The sequence below is a fragment of the Choloepus didactylus genome, chromosome 13 (genome assembly GCF_015220235.1).
Source record: "Choloepus didactylus isolate mChoDid1 chromosome 13, mChoDid1.pri, whole genome shotgun sequence".
Taxonomy (NCBI): Eukaryota; Metazoa; Chordata; class Mammalia; order Pilosa; family Megalonychidae; genus Choloepus; species Choloepus didactylus.
The window spans coordinates 34,935,768-34,952,684 of NC_051319.1; the positions used below are offsets into that span (position 1 = coordinate 34,935,768).

The window sequence follows — 16,917 nt, forward strand, 5'->3', positions numbered from 1 at the left end:
TTATGGCTCAGTTCGGTGACTTTGGGGGCCTTATCAAAGATCAGTCGTCCATAGATCTGAGGGTCTATCTCTGAATTCTCAATTCGATTCCATTGATCTGTATGTCTATCTTTGTGCCAGTACCATGCTGTTTTGGCAACTGTGGCTTTATAATAAGCTTCAAAGTCAGGGAGTGTAAGTCCTCCCACTTCGTTTTTCTTTTTTAGAGTGTCTTTAGCAATTCGAGGCATCTTCCCTTTCCAAATAGATTTGATAACTAGCTTTTCCAAGTCTGCAAAGTAGGTTGTTGGAATTTTGATTGGGATTGCATTGAATCTGTAGATGAGTTTGGGTAGAATTGACATCTTAATGACATTTAGCCTTCCTATCCATGAACATGGAATATTTTTCCATCTTTTAAGGTCCCCTTCTATTTCTTTTAGTAGAGTTATGTAGTTTTCTTTGTATAGGTCTTTTACATCTTTGGTTAAGTTTATTCCTAGGTACTTGATTTTTTTAGTTGCTATTGAAAATGGTATCTTTTTCTTGAGTATCTCTTCAGTTTCTTCATTTCTAGCATATAGAAACATTACTGACTTATGTGCATTAATCTTGTATCCCGCTACTTTGCTAAATTTGTTTATTAGCTCTAGTAGGTGTATCGTTGATTTCTCAGGGTTTTCTAGATATAAGATCATATCATCTGCAAACAATGACAGTTTTACTTCTTCTTTTCCAATTTGGATGCCTTTTATTTCTTTGTCTTGCCGGATTGCCCTGGCTAGCACTTCCAGCACAATGTTGAATAACAGTGGTGACAGCGGGCATCCTTGTCTTGTTCCTGATCTTAGAGGGAAGGCTTTCAGTCTCTCACCATTGAGTACTATGCTGGCTGTGGGTTTTTCATATATGCTCTTTATCATGTTGAGGAAGTTTCCTTCAATTCCTACCTTTTGAAGTGTTTTTATCAAAAAGGGATGTTGGATTTTGTCAAATGCTTTTTCAGCATCTATTGAGATGATCAATTGATTTTTCCCTTTCGAGTTTTTAATGTGTTGTAATACATTGATTGTTTTTCTTATGTTGAACCATCCTTGCATGCCTGGAATGAACCCCACTTGGTCATGGTGTATGATTTTTTTAATGTGTCTTTGGATTCAATTTGCAAGTATTTTGTTGAGGATTTTTGCATCTATATTCATTAGGGAGATTGGCCGGTAGTTTTCCTTTTTTGTAGCATCTTTGCCTGGTTTTGGTATTAGATTGATGTTAGCTTCATAAAATGAGTTAGGTAGTGTTCCATTTTTTTCAATGTTTTGAAAGAATTTGAGTAAGATTGGTGTCAGTTCTTTCTGGAAAGTTTGGTAGAATTCCCCTGTGAAGCCATCTGGCCCTGGGCATTTATTTGTGGGAAGATTTTTGATGACTGATTGGATCTCTTTGCTTGTGATGGGTTGATTGAGGTCTTCTATTTCTTCTCTGGTCAGTCTAGGTTGTTCATATGTTTCCAGGAAATTGTCCATTTCTTCTACATTATCCAGTTTGTTGCCATAGAGTTGTTCATAATATCCTCTTATAATTTTTTTAATTTCTTCAGGATCTGCAGTTATGTCACCTTTTTCATTCATTATTTTGTTTATATGGGTCTTCTCTCTTTTTGATTTTGTCAGTCTAGCTAGGGGCTTGTCAATCTTGTTGATCTTCTCAAAGAACCAACTTTTGGTGATATTTATCCTCTCTATTGTTTTTTTGTTCTCTATGTCATTTATTTCTGCTTTAATCCTTATTATTTCTTTTCTTGTACTTGGTTTAGGATTGGTTTGCTGTTCATTTTCTAGCTTCTTCAGTTGATCCATTAGTTCTTTGATTTTGGCTCTTTCTTCCTTTTTAATATATGCGTTTAGTGCTATAAATTTCCCCCTTAGCACTGCTTTTGCTGCATCCCATAGGTTTTGGTATGTTGTGTTCTCATTTTCATTCGTCTCTATATATTTAGCAATTTCTCTTGCTATTTCTTCTTTAACCCACTGATTGTTTAGGAGTGTGTTGTTTAACCTCCAGGTATTTGTGAATTTTCTAAGTCTCTGATGGTTATTGACTTCTAATTGTATTCCATTGTGGTCAGAGAATGTGCTTTGAATAATTTCAATCTTTTTAAATTTATTGAGGCTTGTTTTATGTCCCAGCATATGATCTATTCTGGAGAAAGTTCCGTGAGCACTAGAAAAGTATGTGTATCCTGGTGATTTGGGATGTAATGTCCTGTATATGTCTGTTAAATCTAATTCATTTATCAGATTGTTTAGGTTTTCAATTTCCTTATTGGTCTTCTGTCTGGTTGATCTATCTATAGGAGAGAGTGATGTGTTGAAGTCTCCCACAATTATTGTGGAAACATCAATTGCTTCCTTTAGTTTTGCCAGTGTTTCTCTCATGTATTTTGTGGCACCTTGATTGGGTGCATAGACATTTACGATTGTTATTTCTTCTTGCTGAATTGCCCCTTTTATTAGTATGTAGTGGCCTTCTTTGTCTCTCAAAACATCCCTGCATTTGAAGTCTATTTTATCTGAGATTAATATTGCTACACCTGCTTTCTTTTGGCTGTAGCTTGCATGAAATATTTTTTTCCATCCTTTCACTTTCAGTTTCTTTGTGTCCCTGTATCTAAGATGAGTCTCTTGTATGCAACATATTGATGGTTCATTTTTTTTGATCCATTCTGCGAATCTATATCTTTTAATTGGGGAGTTTAATCCATTTACATTCAACGTTAAAACCGTGAAGGCATTTCTTGAATCGGCCATCTTATCCTTTGGTTTATGTTTGCCATATTTTTCCCTCTCTCTATTAATATCCTTTATTGTACCCATACCGAATCTCTTTAGTACTGAACCTTTCTCCAAGTCTCTCTGTCCTGTCTTTGTTTCTTTGTCTGTAGGGCTCTCTTTAGTATCTCCAGTAGGGCAGGTCTCTTGTTAGCAAATTCTCTCAGCATTTGTTTGTCTGTGAAAAATTTAAGCTCTCCCTCAAATTTGAAGGAGAGCTTTGCTGGATAAAGTATTCTTGGCTGGAAATTCCTCTCACTCAGAATTTTAAATATATCGTGCCACTGCCTTCTTGCCTCCATGGTGGCTGCTGAGTAGTCACTACTTAGTCTTATGCTGTTTCCTTTGTATGTGGTGAATTGCTTTTCTCTTGCTGCTTTCAGAACTTGCTCCTTCTCTTCTATGTTTGACAGTGTGATCAGTATATGTCTCGGAGTGGGTTTTTTTGGATTTATTCTATTTGGAGTTCGCTGAGCATTTATGATTTGTGTATTTATGTTGTTTAGAAGATTTGGGAAGTTTTCCCCAACAATTTCTTTGAATACTCTTCCTAGACCTTTACCCTTTTCTTCCCCTTCTGGGACACCAATGAGTCTTATATTCGGATGTTTCATATTATCTATCATATCCCTGAGGTCCATTTCGAGTTTTTCAATTTTTTTCTCCATTCTTTCTTTTATGCTTTCATTTTCCATTCTGTCATCTTCCAGGTCACTGATTCGTTGTTCAACTTCCTCTAGTCTTGTACTATGAGTGTCCAGAATCTTTTTAATTTGGTCAACAGTTTCTTTAATTTCCATAAGATCATCCATTTTTTTATTTAGTCTTGCAATGTCTTCTTTATGCTCTTCTAGGGTCTTCTTGATTTCCTTCATATCCTGTACTATGGTCTCATTGTTCATCTTTAGTTCTTTGAGTAGCTGCTCTAGGTGCTGTGTCTCTTCTGGTCTTTTGATTTGGGTGCTTGGGCTTGGGTTATCCATATCGTCTGGTTTTTTCATATGCTTTATAATTTTCTGTTGTTTTTGGCCTCGTGGCATTTGCTGAACTTGATAGGGTTCTTTTAGGGTATGTAGACCTATTGAAGTCCTTATCTCTAATTTATCAGATCTACAGCTTCGTGGAGTACACTTTCTCTAACTAACCAGCAGGTGGCGTCCACGAGCCACCTGTTCTCCACAAGCCAGTTCTCCCCTGCTTAGCCTTTTTGGTGAGTGGGGGAGTGAGTCTTGTGGGGCCCAATTGGTGTACCAAGCTTGCGTGTGTAGTTGGTGTTGCCTGCCCTGTATGTGGGGCGTGTTTCTGGGCAGTCGGGGAGGGGGGGTGGCCCTAACAATCAAATCTCCCTGATGATCCTAGAGTTTTAAAGCTGCTGCAATAGTCTAATCCTTCAGTTCAGTCCTGCCACAGTTTGTCTCTGCCACTGACCCACAAGTCTTTGGTATTGGCGTATGGCTCCTGAGACTTGCAAGTGGGCCCCTCTTCCAGGCTGTGCACCCCGGGTCCTCTGTTGAGGGATGACTGTGCTATGTCCCAGGTGAGTGCCGTCCCCCCAGGGCAGTTCTGGGCTGCTGGGCTGTGTAGGGAGGCTCCCAGTCTGCTCAAATGATGGCTGAATGGGGCTTTGTTAATTCACACTGCTCCACCTTCCCAGCTCTGGGACATTCAGCTGAGGTTGCAGGGAAGGCTAATGTCCACTCCCAGTTTTGTGGTGTGTGCCTGTTATTTGAAGCACTTCCGTCACACTGGGTTGTCTGGGGCAGCTCTGGGCTATGGGGCTGGCGATGGGCAGGAGTGTTTCCTGTCCACCAGGATGGTGGCTGTGAGCAGACACCCCCCTTTTCTTGGGAAGTTGTGTTGTTTAGTGAATTTTCTCAGCCACTGGATTATTGCCTTTTGTCTCAGAGCTCTCTTAGTTCTGCTCTTGACTTGACGTGCCCAAATTGCAATTCTTTGAAGCTTTCTGTATTGGGCTTCTTAGAGTAATTGTTTTAGAAAAAGAAAAAAGGATTTAAAAAAAAAAAAAAAAAAAAAACGGCCCTCCTCAGAGATCTAATGGTTTATTGAAATGCTAATAGACAAAGCAACCAGGGCCATTAAGGAAAGGTCCACAGGGCAGAGAGATCAGCTTTGCTTCGGGATTTGCATATGCGCCTCAAGGCCTGAGCTCCGCCCTTCCCCTTTCTGTGTTCACCAGAACTCCAAAAATCCTCTGCTTTTATTTTGGAGTTTTTCGTGTTGTTTTTTTTCTATGCCTGTCTCCTCTCTGCTGGGCTGGCTGCTCTCAGAGTCTCTGGTGTCTGGTCTCAGTCTATCTATGGTTGGAGTTTGAATCAGTAGAATGAGTTTCCAATAAGAGCAGCCACTGCAGTTCTCCCTTCTCCTTCCCGGAGCTGACAGCCCCTCCTCCCACGGGACTGAGCCTGGCAGGGAGGGGCGCGGGTCCCCTGGCCGCAAAAACTTACAGATTTCGCTGATCTCAGCAGTTCCACGTTTTCATGAGTGTTGTATGAAGTATGCCCAAAGACAGATTGCTCTGTGGTGTCCAGTCCACGCAGTTCCTGGCTTTTTACCTACTTTCCTGGAGGAGTAACTAAAACTTACAGCTCACCAGTCTGCCATCTTGCCCCGCCCCCCTCCCACACTTATTTTCTATTCTATTCTTTTCATTAAAATAAAGTCCTGGTCATGAACCATTAAATTGACTTCATGAGCCACTGATGAATGGATCATGACCCATCGTTTGGAAAAGCCAGAACTAGTCCTATCTTTTAACCCAATTGTGACTTCTCCTTTATTATGCCTTTATAACATCCTCTGTGTTCATCCAGCTTCATTTTAAATAGCACAGTGACTAGAGCTCGTGACATCACATTTTGAACCACAGGGACACAGGTAGACAGTTCTCTGTATGCCACTCAGGTTCGTCAGGAACATCGGAATCAGCCCTGAATCCACTTTGACCAGTAGGAGCCCCAGGGGGAAAACATGCTTCTGGGCCTCAGTAGAGGCTCTTGTTTGAGCCTCTTCCCTTGGGCCGGGTCACCCTGTTTCACAGAGAATTGGGAAGAATGTCCTCCCGTGGGCTTTTTAAAAAATCTTCCCTATTTTTTAAAAAAGTCATTCCCTATAGAATGACTTTCAGCTTCTCTCTGCTACACTTCATTCCACTGCCTTCCCTATTTTTAAACCAAAACCCTGGGTTTGATCTCATACATTTCTCAGTGCTGTTATGTAAATTGTGCACACTTAAAAGTTAACAAACTTGCCTCAATTTTTTTAACATTTTAGATTTTTTGAACATAGACTCTAATTCAATTGATAAATTATAAGAAGGTGGCATGTGCTTCTTATCTAGGCCTGAAATAAGGCCTTTCTGAATTGTTTGATATATAGTCTGTTTTAAAAGCAGTGATAACCACCTCCTTAATATATCCACTAATGTACTTTCAGAAGGGCCCAGTGCCAGATGATTCTGTAGAAGCTTTGGCTGGTAGCCTGGGAAAAAGAGAAGCAGATCCAGAAGATGAAAAACCTGTGGTGGATAAAGTCAAGGTAATGACAGCTCAGATACTTATGGAAAATAACCATCATTGATGTCTCCAATTCCCCACCCAAAATAAGCTAGTTGTGGTTTTTTTATATTTCCCACAAAACATGACCAGCTGTTTTCTCTGTTACTGTGCATGCCCTGTTTAATAAGTTAAACCTGAATAAGGATCAGTCTTCAACAGCAGCCGTGGACGGATGGCATTCACATATTCGAGTTCTCGGAGTCTGCCTGCATCACCTTGCTGAGGGCTCACGGGAGAAGAGGCAGCTGCCTGCTGCCCTCACGGCCCGCCTGTTAGCCCAGCATGCTCTGTGGCGGCTTCTGAGCCTGCCAAACTAGGATACGGTGTTAAGTTAGCATAGAAAACTCTAAACACATTGCCATACTGTGTTCTAATCTATGATGGATTTATTTAACTCAAGTTTAGTCACTTTTATGGGGAAAATGTGTATTAACAATGAAAATGGCATAATTTTTATTCAGGAGAAAGCCAAAGAAGAGGACCGTGAAAAACTTGGTGAGAAAGAAGAAACAATTCCTCCTGACTACAGATTAGAAGAGGTCAAGGTAAACAGCCTGGAATTTTTTTTTCTGTTTGATTTTAATGCGTACTGATTTCATACACATAGAACAAGGACATGGAAAGAGACCTGCCTGGAATGTGAAGATCTTAACAATTCTGTGTCAAACACCAGACAGCACTGGTCCACTATTTATCCTATTAGAACACCATCTATGAAGCTAAAGTCTCCAAGTGGCCTTTCCTCCTCCTTAATTACTTGAGAAATCTAAAATCTATGCTACCTATTTTTTTCCTTTCTAGTATGTGGTTTGTTATAATAGGAGAAATAAAGAAAACTTTATGTACATAGGAAAACCAAAATGAGGAGCAGTTATTTCCTATGAGGAAAAATTTGCAAGCCTTAGCTATAAACTGAAAAAATAAGAGTCCTTTTAACATTGATTAGAGTGATAATAAATTGGCCCATTCCTTTATTTTGAATGTGCAAATTGTATGGAACAGGTGAAGTGGGGGCAGACCCTGATACGAATCTTGTAGTTTAAATATAGCCACTTGAACAGGAGCCACTATTAAAAGAATATTCAACTTAAACTTCATTAACAATTCAGGAAAATCAATTTGGAACTCCTCTTACTCATCCATATGCAGTAATCCATTTATTTGGCAAACACAGTAACTATGATGAGCCCTGCCTGATTAAAAAATTATTATTCTATATACCTTCTGCTTCCTTTCTGCATTTCCCAATTCAGTTGAAACTATGGCATTTCTATTAATTTGGGATCGTGTTTGCTGCTTACAAGAGTTCTTAGAGAACTTCTTAAGGGCCACATATTCTGTCTCAGTCCCCATTCAGTAGAGGCTGGTCAAATGCAGATAACTCTTTACAGTAGGTAATTGGTTACTTTCTCTCTCTTTGCTGAATTTTAATAGCAATTTTAAAGAAAGCAGTTAGTCTTCCCTGTCCACTTTAATCTGCAGTAGTTTCATCTTTCTTTGAACTTGTTTCTCTCATGCATTTGATTATGATCTAGTACTTCATAACATTTTCTGTTGCTGGCTTGACCTCTTGTGTAAATCCCATATTGTTATTTACCAATTACATTCACATCAGGTCGCCTCAGTGAGATTATCTCCCTGAGGGCAGACTGCAAGTTTCCCCTATCCAGAGATGTGATGATGAAATGATAGGACATTTGAGTGGGCGACCAAAGTGTCCCCATGACCCATGCCTCACTTGGGAAATTTGCTGCCTTTGCGGCTAAGGGATGCTGGAGAACAGTCCTGGGTTCTGCTTTCCCCAGTTACTGGGGAATGATCAGAAGATACAAGTGAACCTGCAGAGGAGATGTAATAGAGGATGAAGGAGTTTGTCAGTTAAGAGGGAAGCAGATGACACCTCTAAACCATCTTTAAAACAAAGTCCTCATATTTAAAGCAAACAAACTAAAGTCTCTCAATAAAACTTAAATTTTCTCAGGAGAAAATTCATATACATTGCCCTGTACCTATTTGTTTTTGTGTATTTGGATAAATGGATTTTACTATTAATTTATAAATCTTCCTTTACTCAAGAACCCTAAGTGCCTTAGTGATTGCATCCTATTACCTCAGATGTGGCACTTGTCATTTTATGACTCATTTATGACATAATCTTAGACATAAGTTCAAAGCATCCTATCTACAGGGTAAGCCCTATGAGGACAGAGACTTTATCCTATTCTTTGTTGTTGTATTCCCTGTGCTTAATATAGGGCATGGCACATAATCAATACCTATTAGTTGGATGTGTGGCTTGTAAAGTTAATCAGTTTTTTCCAGGCAACCCCTGCCAAGAACCCCACCCCGACCCCCAGGTGGGTGAAGGGCTCATCACCATATTCCCATAGTGCCCTGCAAGTACCATCACAGTGCACAGCACACACTATATTGATGTTTACATGTTTCTCTTCTGCACTAGTTTGTGGGCTTCTAAGGTTTCAAAACCATGCCTAATTCATTTTACATCCCTTGTTGCCTAGCAAATGCCTGATGTACTGTGAACTTATTGTTTGTTGACGTGAACTAATTAGAGCATATCTTCTGGTAATAGAATGTGTTTACTGAAATGAGGATTCTAATTTATATTGTACAACAACTTTAGTTATAACCCGTTGACTCCTTATAATGTTCATGCTTGGGAGAAAATGTGAAATGATTCAATGCCATGTTTTATTTCCCCCCCTGGATAGGATAAAGATGGGAAACCACTCCTGCCAAAAGAGACCAAGGAGCAGATTCCAGTAAGCAAACCAGTTTTCTCTGAGTATATCTTTTTTATTTGGCCCCTGATTGTTAATTCTGGACACAGCATTCCTTTTAGTGAGTTTATCATCATTTAAATAGTGACAATATTTTGTAGAGGAGACAAGTGACAGTGGTGTTTGCTGACACATGTCCTGGTTCTTACAGCCCCTGAGTGAAGACCTCCTTCTTGATGCTTTGTCTGAGGACTTCTCTGACCCCTCCAACATTTCATCCCTTGTAAGTTTGAAATACCTGGTTTTACTTCCTTGCTTTTCGGGTGCAGAAGTAAATGGAAACTTGTGACTTAGAATCTGACTTGGGTGCTGAGGAAGCAGTCACAAAGCTAATGGCCCTCAACCCACCACTGCCATTAAAAATATGTTGTACCATGAACCATTGTTGGTTCCCCAGCAGCTGTTTTCAACAGACTAAATAACTGACCCAACGAGCATGTACTATGTCAAGTACAACTATGAAAAGAGAACTTAAATTTGAGTTTATCCAAAATTACTTCTCAGTCAATAACTTCACCTGATGATATTTCTGCAATTCATCATTTTCAAAACTGCCTCCCAGGGGAACTTAGCTCCGTGTGGACCAATAGATGGTCCCTCAAAAGAAATTGTGTAACTAGAAAGTTAGCAAAATTCTGGGTAACATTAAACAGGTTTCTCTACTGTACGATTTTCAGGGCTTTTTATAGGCAAACATGTATTGTGAGTCTCTTCGAGTTTCCAAACTTAAATAATTGCAGAACCTTTTTCTGAAGGGTCTGGGTTATCTTATATTATTGTTGGCCGTCACTTGGAACACAAATTTACAGGCTCCTATGTGGACAATGCCATGGGAAATTTATCTGTGTCAGCTGGGAAATAGAATGAGTGACTATTAGCAGAAGAAGGATTCTTGAATTTGCCAGAAGTTTTTGCTCTAAGTAAAGCAGTGAGTCCTTCAAAGAAGGGGTCACTAACCAGTACACGTTCCTCACTACATCTCTATTAAAGCACCACACCCAGGTGGTTGAGTCACCCCATTCCATGACCTTCCTCTCGTCCTCCTCCCAGTCCCCCAAAGACACAGAGAGGGAGCCCAGCCCTGATTTATAAACTGTAAGCTATTGGGAATGTAAAGTGAACAGTATTCCAGTAATGTGGATTCACATCATTATGTTGATGCAGAATATATGAAGAAATTGTGGGTTGACCGCACCATATTTCTTTCCTCACCCTATCATTATTATTCCAATAGTTAGGATTTTTTTTTTAATTCAAAGATTTAGAAAATGTAACAATGAATTTATAGTCCTCCCTCCAAAGAAGGTATAAAGTAGTGAAATGATTAGGCAGTAAAACAAAGTTTTTTTAAAAATCCTACTCTTAGATAACACTCTACCAAAGGAAAACTTTTGTTAGTGTGAACCATAGAGTTAATACGTTAGAAATAACTGATAAGGTAAAAGGCCAGTGGTTGAAATGGAAAATTGTTTGGGAGAATGTTCAAATCAAAAAAGTAGTACTGTATCTACCATATTCTCTGATCACAATAAAATAGAACAGAAATTCTAGTAATATTCAAATCAAGAAGTAAGTTCAGGATAGACTATTTTTAAATTAATGACATTACAAATCAAACTTTGTGAGAAGCAGCCAAAGCAGTATTCATGAACTACATTTATTATCATAAATGCCATCATCAGATAGAGAAGACGAGAAGCTTGGTAAACAACTGCTGTTTACAGATTTTTAAACTTAAATTTCTAAGAGATGTAATAAAGCGAACACCCAAAGAAAATAGCAGTAAGCATACAGAAGACAAAATTAATAGCATTGAGAGATAAATAATAATACTTGTTTCTTTTGAAATAAGTAAATCCATAAAATTGTGGCAAATGCAAAAGAGAAAAAAAATCTTACATATAAAATGCAATTAAAATTTAAAATGGAACAATATAGCAATCAGCATAAGAAATCAACTAGATTACTGACAGTTCAAAGCCAACAGTTGACTTTTTATGGATGTCTAACATTCATAAACATAAATATTGCCAGCATACAACACTGATTAATATAATAGAGAAAAATTTCTTTAAAATAAAATTTAATTTAAAAATGAGAAAGATATAATAATCAGTTCAAAAGAGAACTAAACTATTAAGAAATACTATGTACAATAATCTTTTGAGATTTTTTAACGAAAATATGAAACAGTACAATTCACAGAACCTAAACAAAAAAAAAAAACTGAAAAGATTAGAACTATTCTCAAACTTTCCTTTCACAGAGTTAGTTTAAAGTTGATCCCTAAATGTTTAAACTCTCAGAGAATTCTGATATGACATAAATATTTCCTGAAAAAGATGGCCTCGGATATAGTTGCTTTTATAAGTAATTTTGGTCCTAATCTTAAAATATGATGAATATAGCAATATCAACTAAAGTCACTTACTTCCATAAATGTAAAAATTGCTAACGAATAGTATATGTCAAATTATTAAAGTAATTCTTTTCCATGCAACAGATTAAAAATATAGTAGTTATCTAATATGAGGTGTCAGGCTTATGTAAAGAAAACTTCAATAGAAGAAATAAGAACACAAAGAAATTTACCCATATATCCAAAATAGTTTAAACATTTTAAGAGGATAACAATCCTCTCAAATCATTTTTTAAGTTAATGTTTTTTAAATAGCAGTAAGGTACTTTATAAAGAAATTTACCCATATATCCAAAATAGTTTAAACATTTTAAGAGGATAACAATCCTCTCAAATCATTTTTTAAGTTAATGTTTTTTAAATAGCAGTAAGGTACTTTATATAACTCAAAAACTATTTTTAATATTTCAAAAATATATAAAAGATGAAAAAAGTATTCACAATTTTAAGGGAAGATCCCAATTAAATACTGAGATATATGATACAGTAATGATGAATAAAAAATACAGTACTGATTCAGAAAGCAAACCCTTTTGTCAAAGGAAAAACAAAATAGAGAAATAGACATAAATGATAGATCTTTTTTAAAAAGCAGGCAAGAAGAAATTATTTCAGAAGAGTTCCGGAATAATATATTGTTCAACACTAAGAAAAAAATAATAAAGCTGAAACCTCCCACCATATGCCACAGTATTAAAGCAATAGTAGTGTATCATTTTATCCCTGTTATATTATCAGAAATAAAAATAAGAGATAAAAATGTAATTCTGGTAAGCAAGGTCACAGGAAAACAATCTTGCTCATCTGTTGCTTTGGGTGGTCTGATTTCCTGCAAATTTTGGAGAGGGCATTCTGGTAGCACACAGCCAGCACCATAAAAAGACTCACTTGTAGATCTTATTCAGTACAATTAATTACAAAAAAGAAACCAGAAAAACTGCAGACAACCTAACTATACAACAGGAAATATGTAAACAGAACATGGAACTCTAAGTCATTACTGATTGAAGGGCATTTAGAATAATAAATATGAACCTGACATGGAAATAGGAAATTGTGTAAAATAACATGTGGAAGGAAGTAGAATAAAAATTGTGTTTAAAATTGTGTATTACTGTACATCTATTAGTCATAAAACTATTGTAAGAATTGTATTTAAGGGATGACATTGTGGGCTTAATTTTATATACAACACATTGCTGATAAAAATCTCAATATTTTACAAAAGAAATTCGATGATGCAAAACTTTCTGCTGTGATCTCTGAGGTGGTTTCCCAGACCCCAGCGTCAACCACCCACTCTGCAGGCCCAGCTCCTGACCCTCCGGTAAGCAACGTATCAGATTTGGGGCATAGGTATTTGTTTTTGCAGTAACAACAAAAAGTCTCCAAGAAAGAAAGCAGGGTGTCTGCTTAGAGTAAATGAAAATAGACAAATTTGTTAGGAAGATCAGGCACTTTCTGCTTCAGAAGAACTAAGACTGGTGAGTTAGAGAGAGGAAGAGAATATTTGTGAAATGATTAAATGAAACTGTATGTAAAACTATTTTACACACAGTCTAGGTGCTTAGGATTATTTTTGCTTTATTAGAATTGAAAGTGCAATAACATGCATTGTGTATATTCTCAAATTATTAGATTTTAAAAATTCTTTAGCTTTCCTGATAATTCATCTTTTCCTCCTATGTTTTTCCTAGCACATGCTATAATTTACCACCCATTAGGTAACCTCAAGTTTATTTTATGGACTTGCTCAGTACTTGAGTTTCTCAAAAAAGAAAAAAAATCACAAATATGTCATGGAATGATAATTGTTTTCCTCCCATTTACACCAGTAAAATTTGTCATTTTCAGTCTAGCAATAGAAAAACCTCAGCATCAGTATTGTTTCAATTATTTACATGTGCTAAGGCAAGGTTGTGGGACTAAAGTTTTTCCAGATTCTTCTTGATTAATTATCTGTGCATTACCAAATTATACATTATAGAGGGGATGATAACATATCAAAAGCTAAAGGGATTATCTCAAACCAGATGACCATCTACTTTGGTTGAGTACAGTGCATCAGTGCCTCATTTGCTAGATGAAGACAAAATAGCTTTAGTGAAGTCAGCCATTTTTCCTTTCCTTTTGATGTAGCATCAAAGCTTAGTTATGCTGTGGTCTGAGACTCAGAATGGATTTTCATCCTCTCAGGTCAGCCTCAGGATCATCTGAAAATGTCCAGTGGCACAGATGACAAAGCCCAGACAGGACCCATGGGTAGCTGCACTGTTAGCAGCTATAATCCTGGGCTCTCATGAAGCACTTAAAGCCAGTAAAATGCCATGTGTGCATGTGTGTACATACTCATACTGATGACAGTCCCCATGCAACAGAAAGGAAGAATCATTAATAACCCAGACTGCCTTTTACACTTCAGTTCTTCATACTCAGATCAGAGGTCCTACTGTGATTGAAACTATTAGTAAACATTAACAATCGAAAGCCTTTGAGCCTTAGAGCCTCACTTTTCCCATAGAGTGTCCAGTTTTAGTATTGTATTTGAAGATGTCACTAAAACTAGCCATAAGGTTTTGTTTAAATGAATGCCCTTAGGAATCAAATTATAAACCTTCACAATTCCTATGAGTTTTCTTTACTGGAGACATTAGATAAGATTTAGTCACCAGCAGTATTACATAAACTGAAAGCATCTTAAGACGTCTTTTCACAAAGCTAGATAATAATTTTCCTGATAGGAAGAGCTTCTTCAGAAGGAAATAGAAGGTGATGGATATGATGGAGCACGGTCAGGAAATGGGTCGTAGGCTCTCAGTCCCAAGACCCAGGTCCCATTTGCTTTCTAACAGTGTGACCTCAGGCATTGACTAAGCCTTCTTGAGCTTGCTTGTTTCTTCCTCCAAAAAAAGCTGAGTTTACTCAAAGGGTCATTGTATACATCAATAAAACTGAGTAATGTATCTGAAAACACTTTGGAAATGAACTGGAGGGCTCTGCACAGTTTAAGACAGAGTTCCACATGGTGTTTTGTACAATGTAGATAGTAAACACATATTTGAATTGAATTCATATAGAGATGGAAGTCAATGTCCAGAATGCACCATGTTGAAAACGTTTAAAAAGAACCTTCTTAGGACTTCACTGTTAAAATAGCGTTATAATTTACTGAATGCTAACCTGGGACCGGTACCATAATAAAAGTCTTTTTCACCATCATTTAATCCTGTAAGCACCTTATGAGTATAGGTGCCATTATTACTCACATTTTGCAGCCAAGGAAGTTGTCTGGATCATACGGTAAATAAATGGTAGAGGAAATGTTTTTGTTACCTAGATAACAGTTGTTCCTGTGACCCTGATTTTTTCCCTAGAATTCTAGTTCCCACTCCATTCTGCAATTTAGCTTCCATGGGCTTCCTGAGATTCAGTGAAGAGAGGGATTCTCGACCTGTTTGGACATTCTTTGAAGACTTTTGAGGCCCTCTCGCAATCCCAGTGTGACAGAGAAGCCCTCTCCACTCTCATGACACCAATTGTCTGGGGTTTTGTGGTCTGGGAAGTATTGGGGTGGCAGTGCTGGGATCGCTGGCTTCCACAGCCTGCCTGTGGCCACATTGTACCTTTGTGAAATGCACCTTCAGTGTCTGCCCTTTGGGTGTACCCACACAACCAAAAAGAAAAAAAAACATCTTACCCTCTCTTCCAAAATCCTGCTTCCACAGCTTCTCACAACATCAACAGAGGATTTTCATACTCAGTTTTACAATCATGTTTAATTTCTGAAAGAACGTGACTGAGTCATTTGCTTTTGGACTCCCTAGATCTTGGTGTAACCTCTTGGAGGTTGGCCCCTGACACTGCCACTTAGGCTCCATAAAGCTTGTGTGGATTTTTACCAGGGAGGCGGGCGGGATAGGTGGAAAGTAGGGGTAACAGTAATTAGATGTTGCTGCTCCTTCTCCCCTAAGTTTTCATTCTCAGCCCTTCTCTTCTCTGACCCTGTATACCCTCCTCCCTGCCCCCAGGTGTCTTTCTCTTCCAAGAAAACAGGTCCCCTCCTGAAAAGATGGGGCTCCTGTGCTGATTTCCCCTTGGTACATTTTGGCTAATCAGTAACTAATTCAGAATTATTTACTTTTTAGCAAAGTGACAACAAAGAACTTGATGATGCCCTGGACCAACTTTCTGACAGTCTAGGGCAAAGGCAGCCTGACCCAGATGAGAACAAACCAGTGGAGGATAAAGTAAAGGTAAGCAACAAAAATCCATCAGTAAAAAAATGAAAATTATAGCATAGAAACACCCTGGCCTCTACACAAAAAGAAAAAATATTTCTGGCATTGTCAGGAGTTAATAAACAGTTTGGGTAACTGAAGTCTCATTTTTATCCCCACTCTATGGTCTGTGTTGCATTTCCTTATTTTCTTACTGAGGATTATGGCATGAAATCAAAAACAGGGAAGAGCCCTCGCTGTGCAGCCAGGCTTTATGTGAGAAAAGCACAGCTCTGCTTTGTTTGTTAATTTGATTCTTTTCCCACATTAACTTTTCTTGATTTTACATGGTAATAAGGACAGCATATATATGGTACACACTTACACATGTGCATTTTTTAGTTATGTTCTATGCATTTTAAGTTATGTTCTATGCATGTATGAACAGAGGTCACCTAGTTGGCAGAAGTTTTCCTAGCAGCCTTCTCTGCAGGCATAAGTAAATCCCAGTACAAATGCCTAAATAGAAGAGCACCGTATCAGCAATCCAGCACTGTGCAGAGATATATCTGGAAATACACAAACTGTTACTGCTACATAGTTTATACAATACGTACATATTTTATTACATATATTTGTACAATATATATCTTTTATACAATATTTTATACATATTTAGCAAACCTTTCGCTATCTGGATCATAACTTAGAATCAGGAAGTAGCTTTCTGAAATACCAAAAATGGGGTATTTCAGAGAATCCTTAGGTCTTGGTTATATTATTGCCATAGGAACACTAATGGGAGCTTAAACCTATACTTGAAAAATGAAATGTAATGACACAAAGAAAATCCATACCTCGTTGGGGTGTCACTAAATCTGAGACAGAGACTGACCAGCCTTGCTGAGGTGAGGATGCTGGGAGGGACGTGTGGCTGCTCGATGGCAGTGTTTCCTCACCTGTGACACAAGCAGCCCAGCACGTCCAGTTTAAATTTCCTGCTTGTCCTAGTCCTTCAGGGTTGCTCATGAGTAGTCCAAGTTGTAAATATTACTTCTGTAAATGCCAAGGTACAGAGACCTGAGAGTTTAATCTGAA

At 37.9% G+C, this 16,917-nt stretch overlaps 1 protein-coding gene across 6 annotated transcripts in view; it reads left to right on the plus strand.

Moving 5' to 3' along the window:
- Positions 1–16,917, plus strand: part of CAST (calpastatin) — a 137,310-nt gene that overhangs the window by 112,613 nt on the left and 7,780 nt on the right. For all 6 annotated transcript variants that reach the window (XM_037801312.1, XM_037801309.1, XM_037801311.1 and 3 more), the window contains 6 exons: positions 6,261–6,362; positions 6,844–6,927; positions 9,115–9,165; positions 9,335–9,406; positions 12,831–12,929; positions 15,748–15,855. In XM_037801312.1, the coding sequence (XP_037657240.1) occupies positions 6,261–6,362; positions 6,844–6,927; positions 9,115–9,165; positions 9,335–9,406; positions 12,831–12,929; positions 15,748–15,855 (516 nt within the window). The remainder of the gene's footprint in view (positions 1–6,260; positions 6,363–6,843; positions 6,928–9,114; positions 9,166–9,334; positions 9,407–12,830; positions 12,930–15,747; positions 15,856–16,917) is intronic.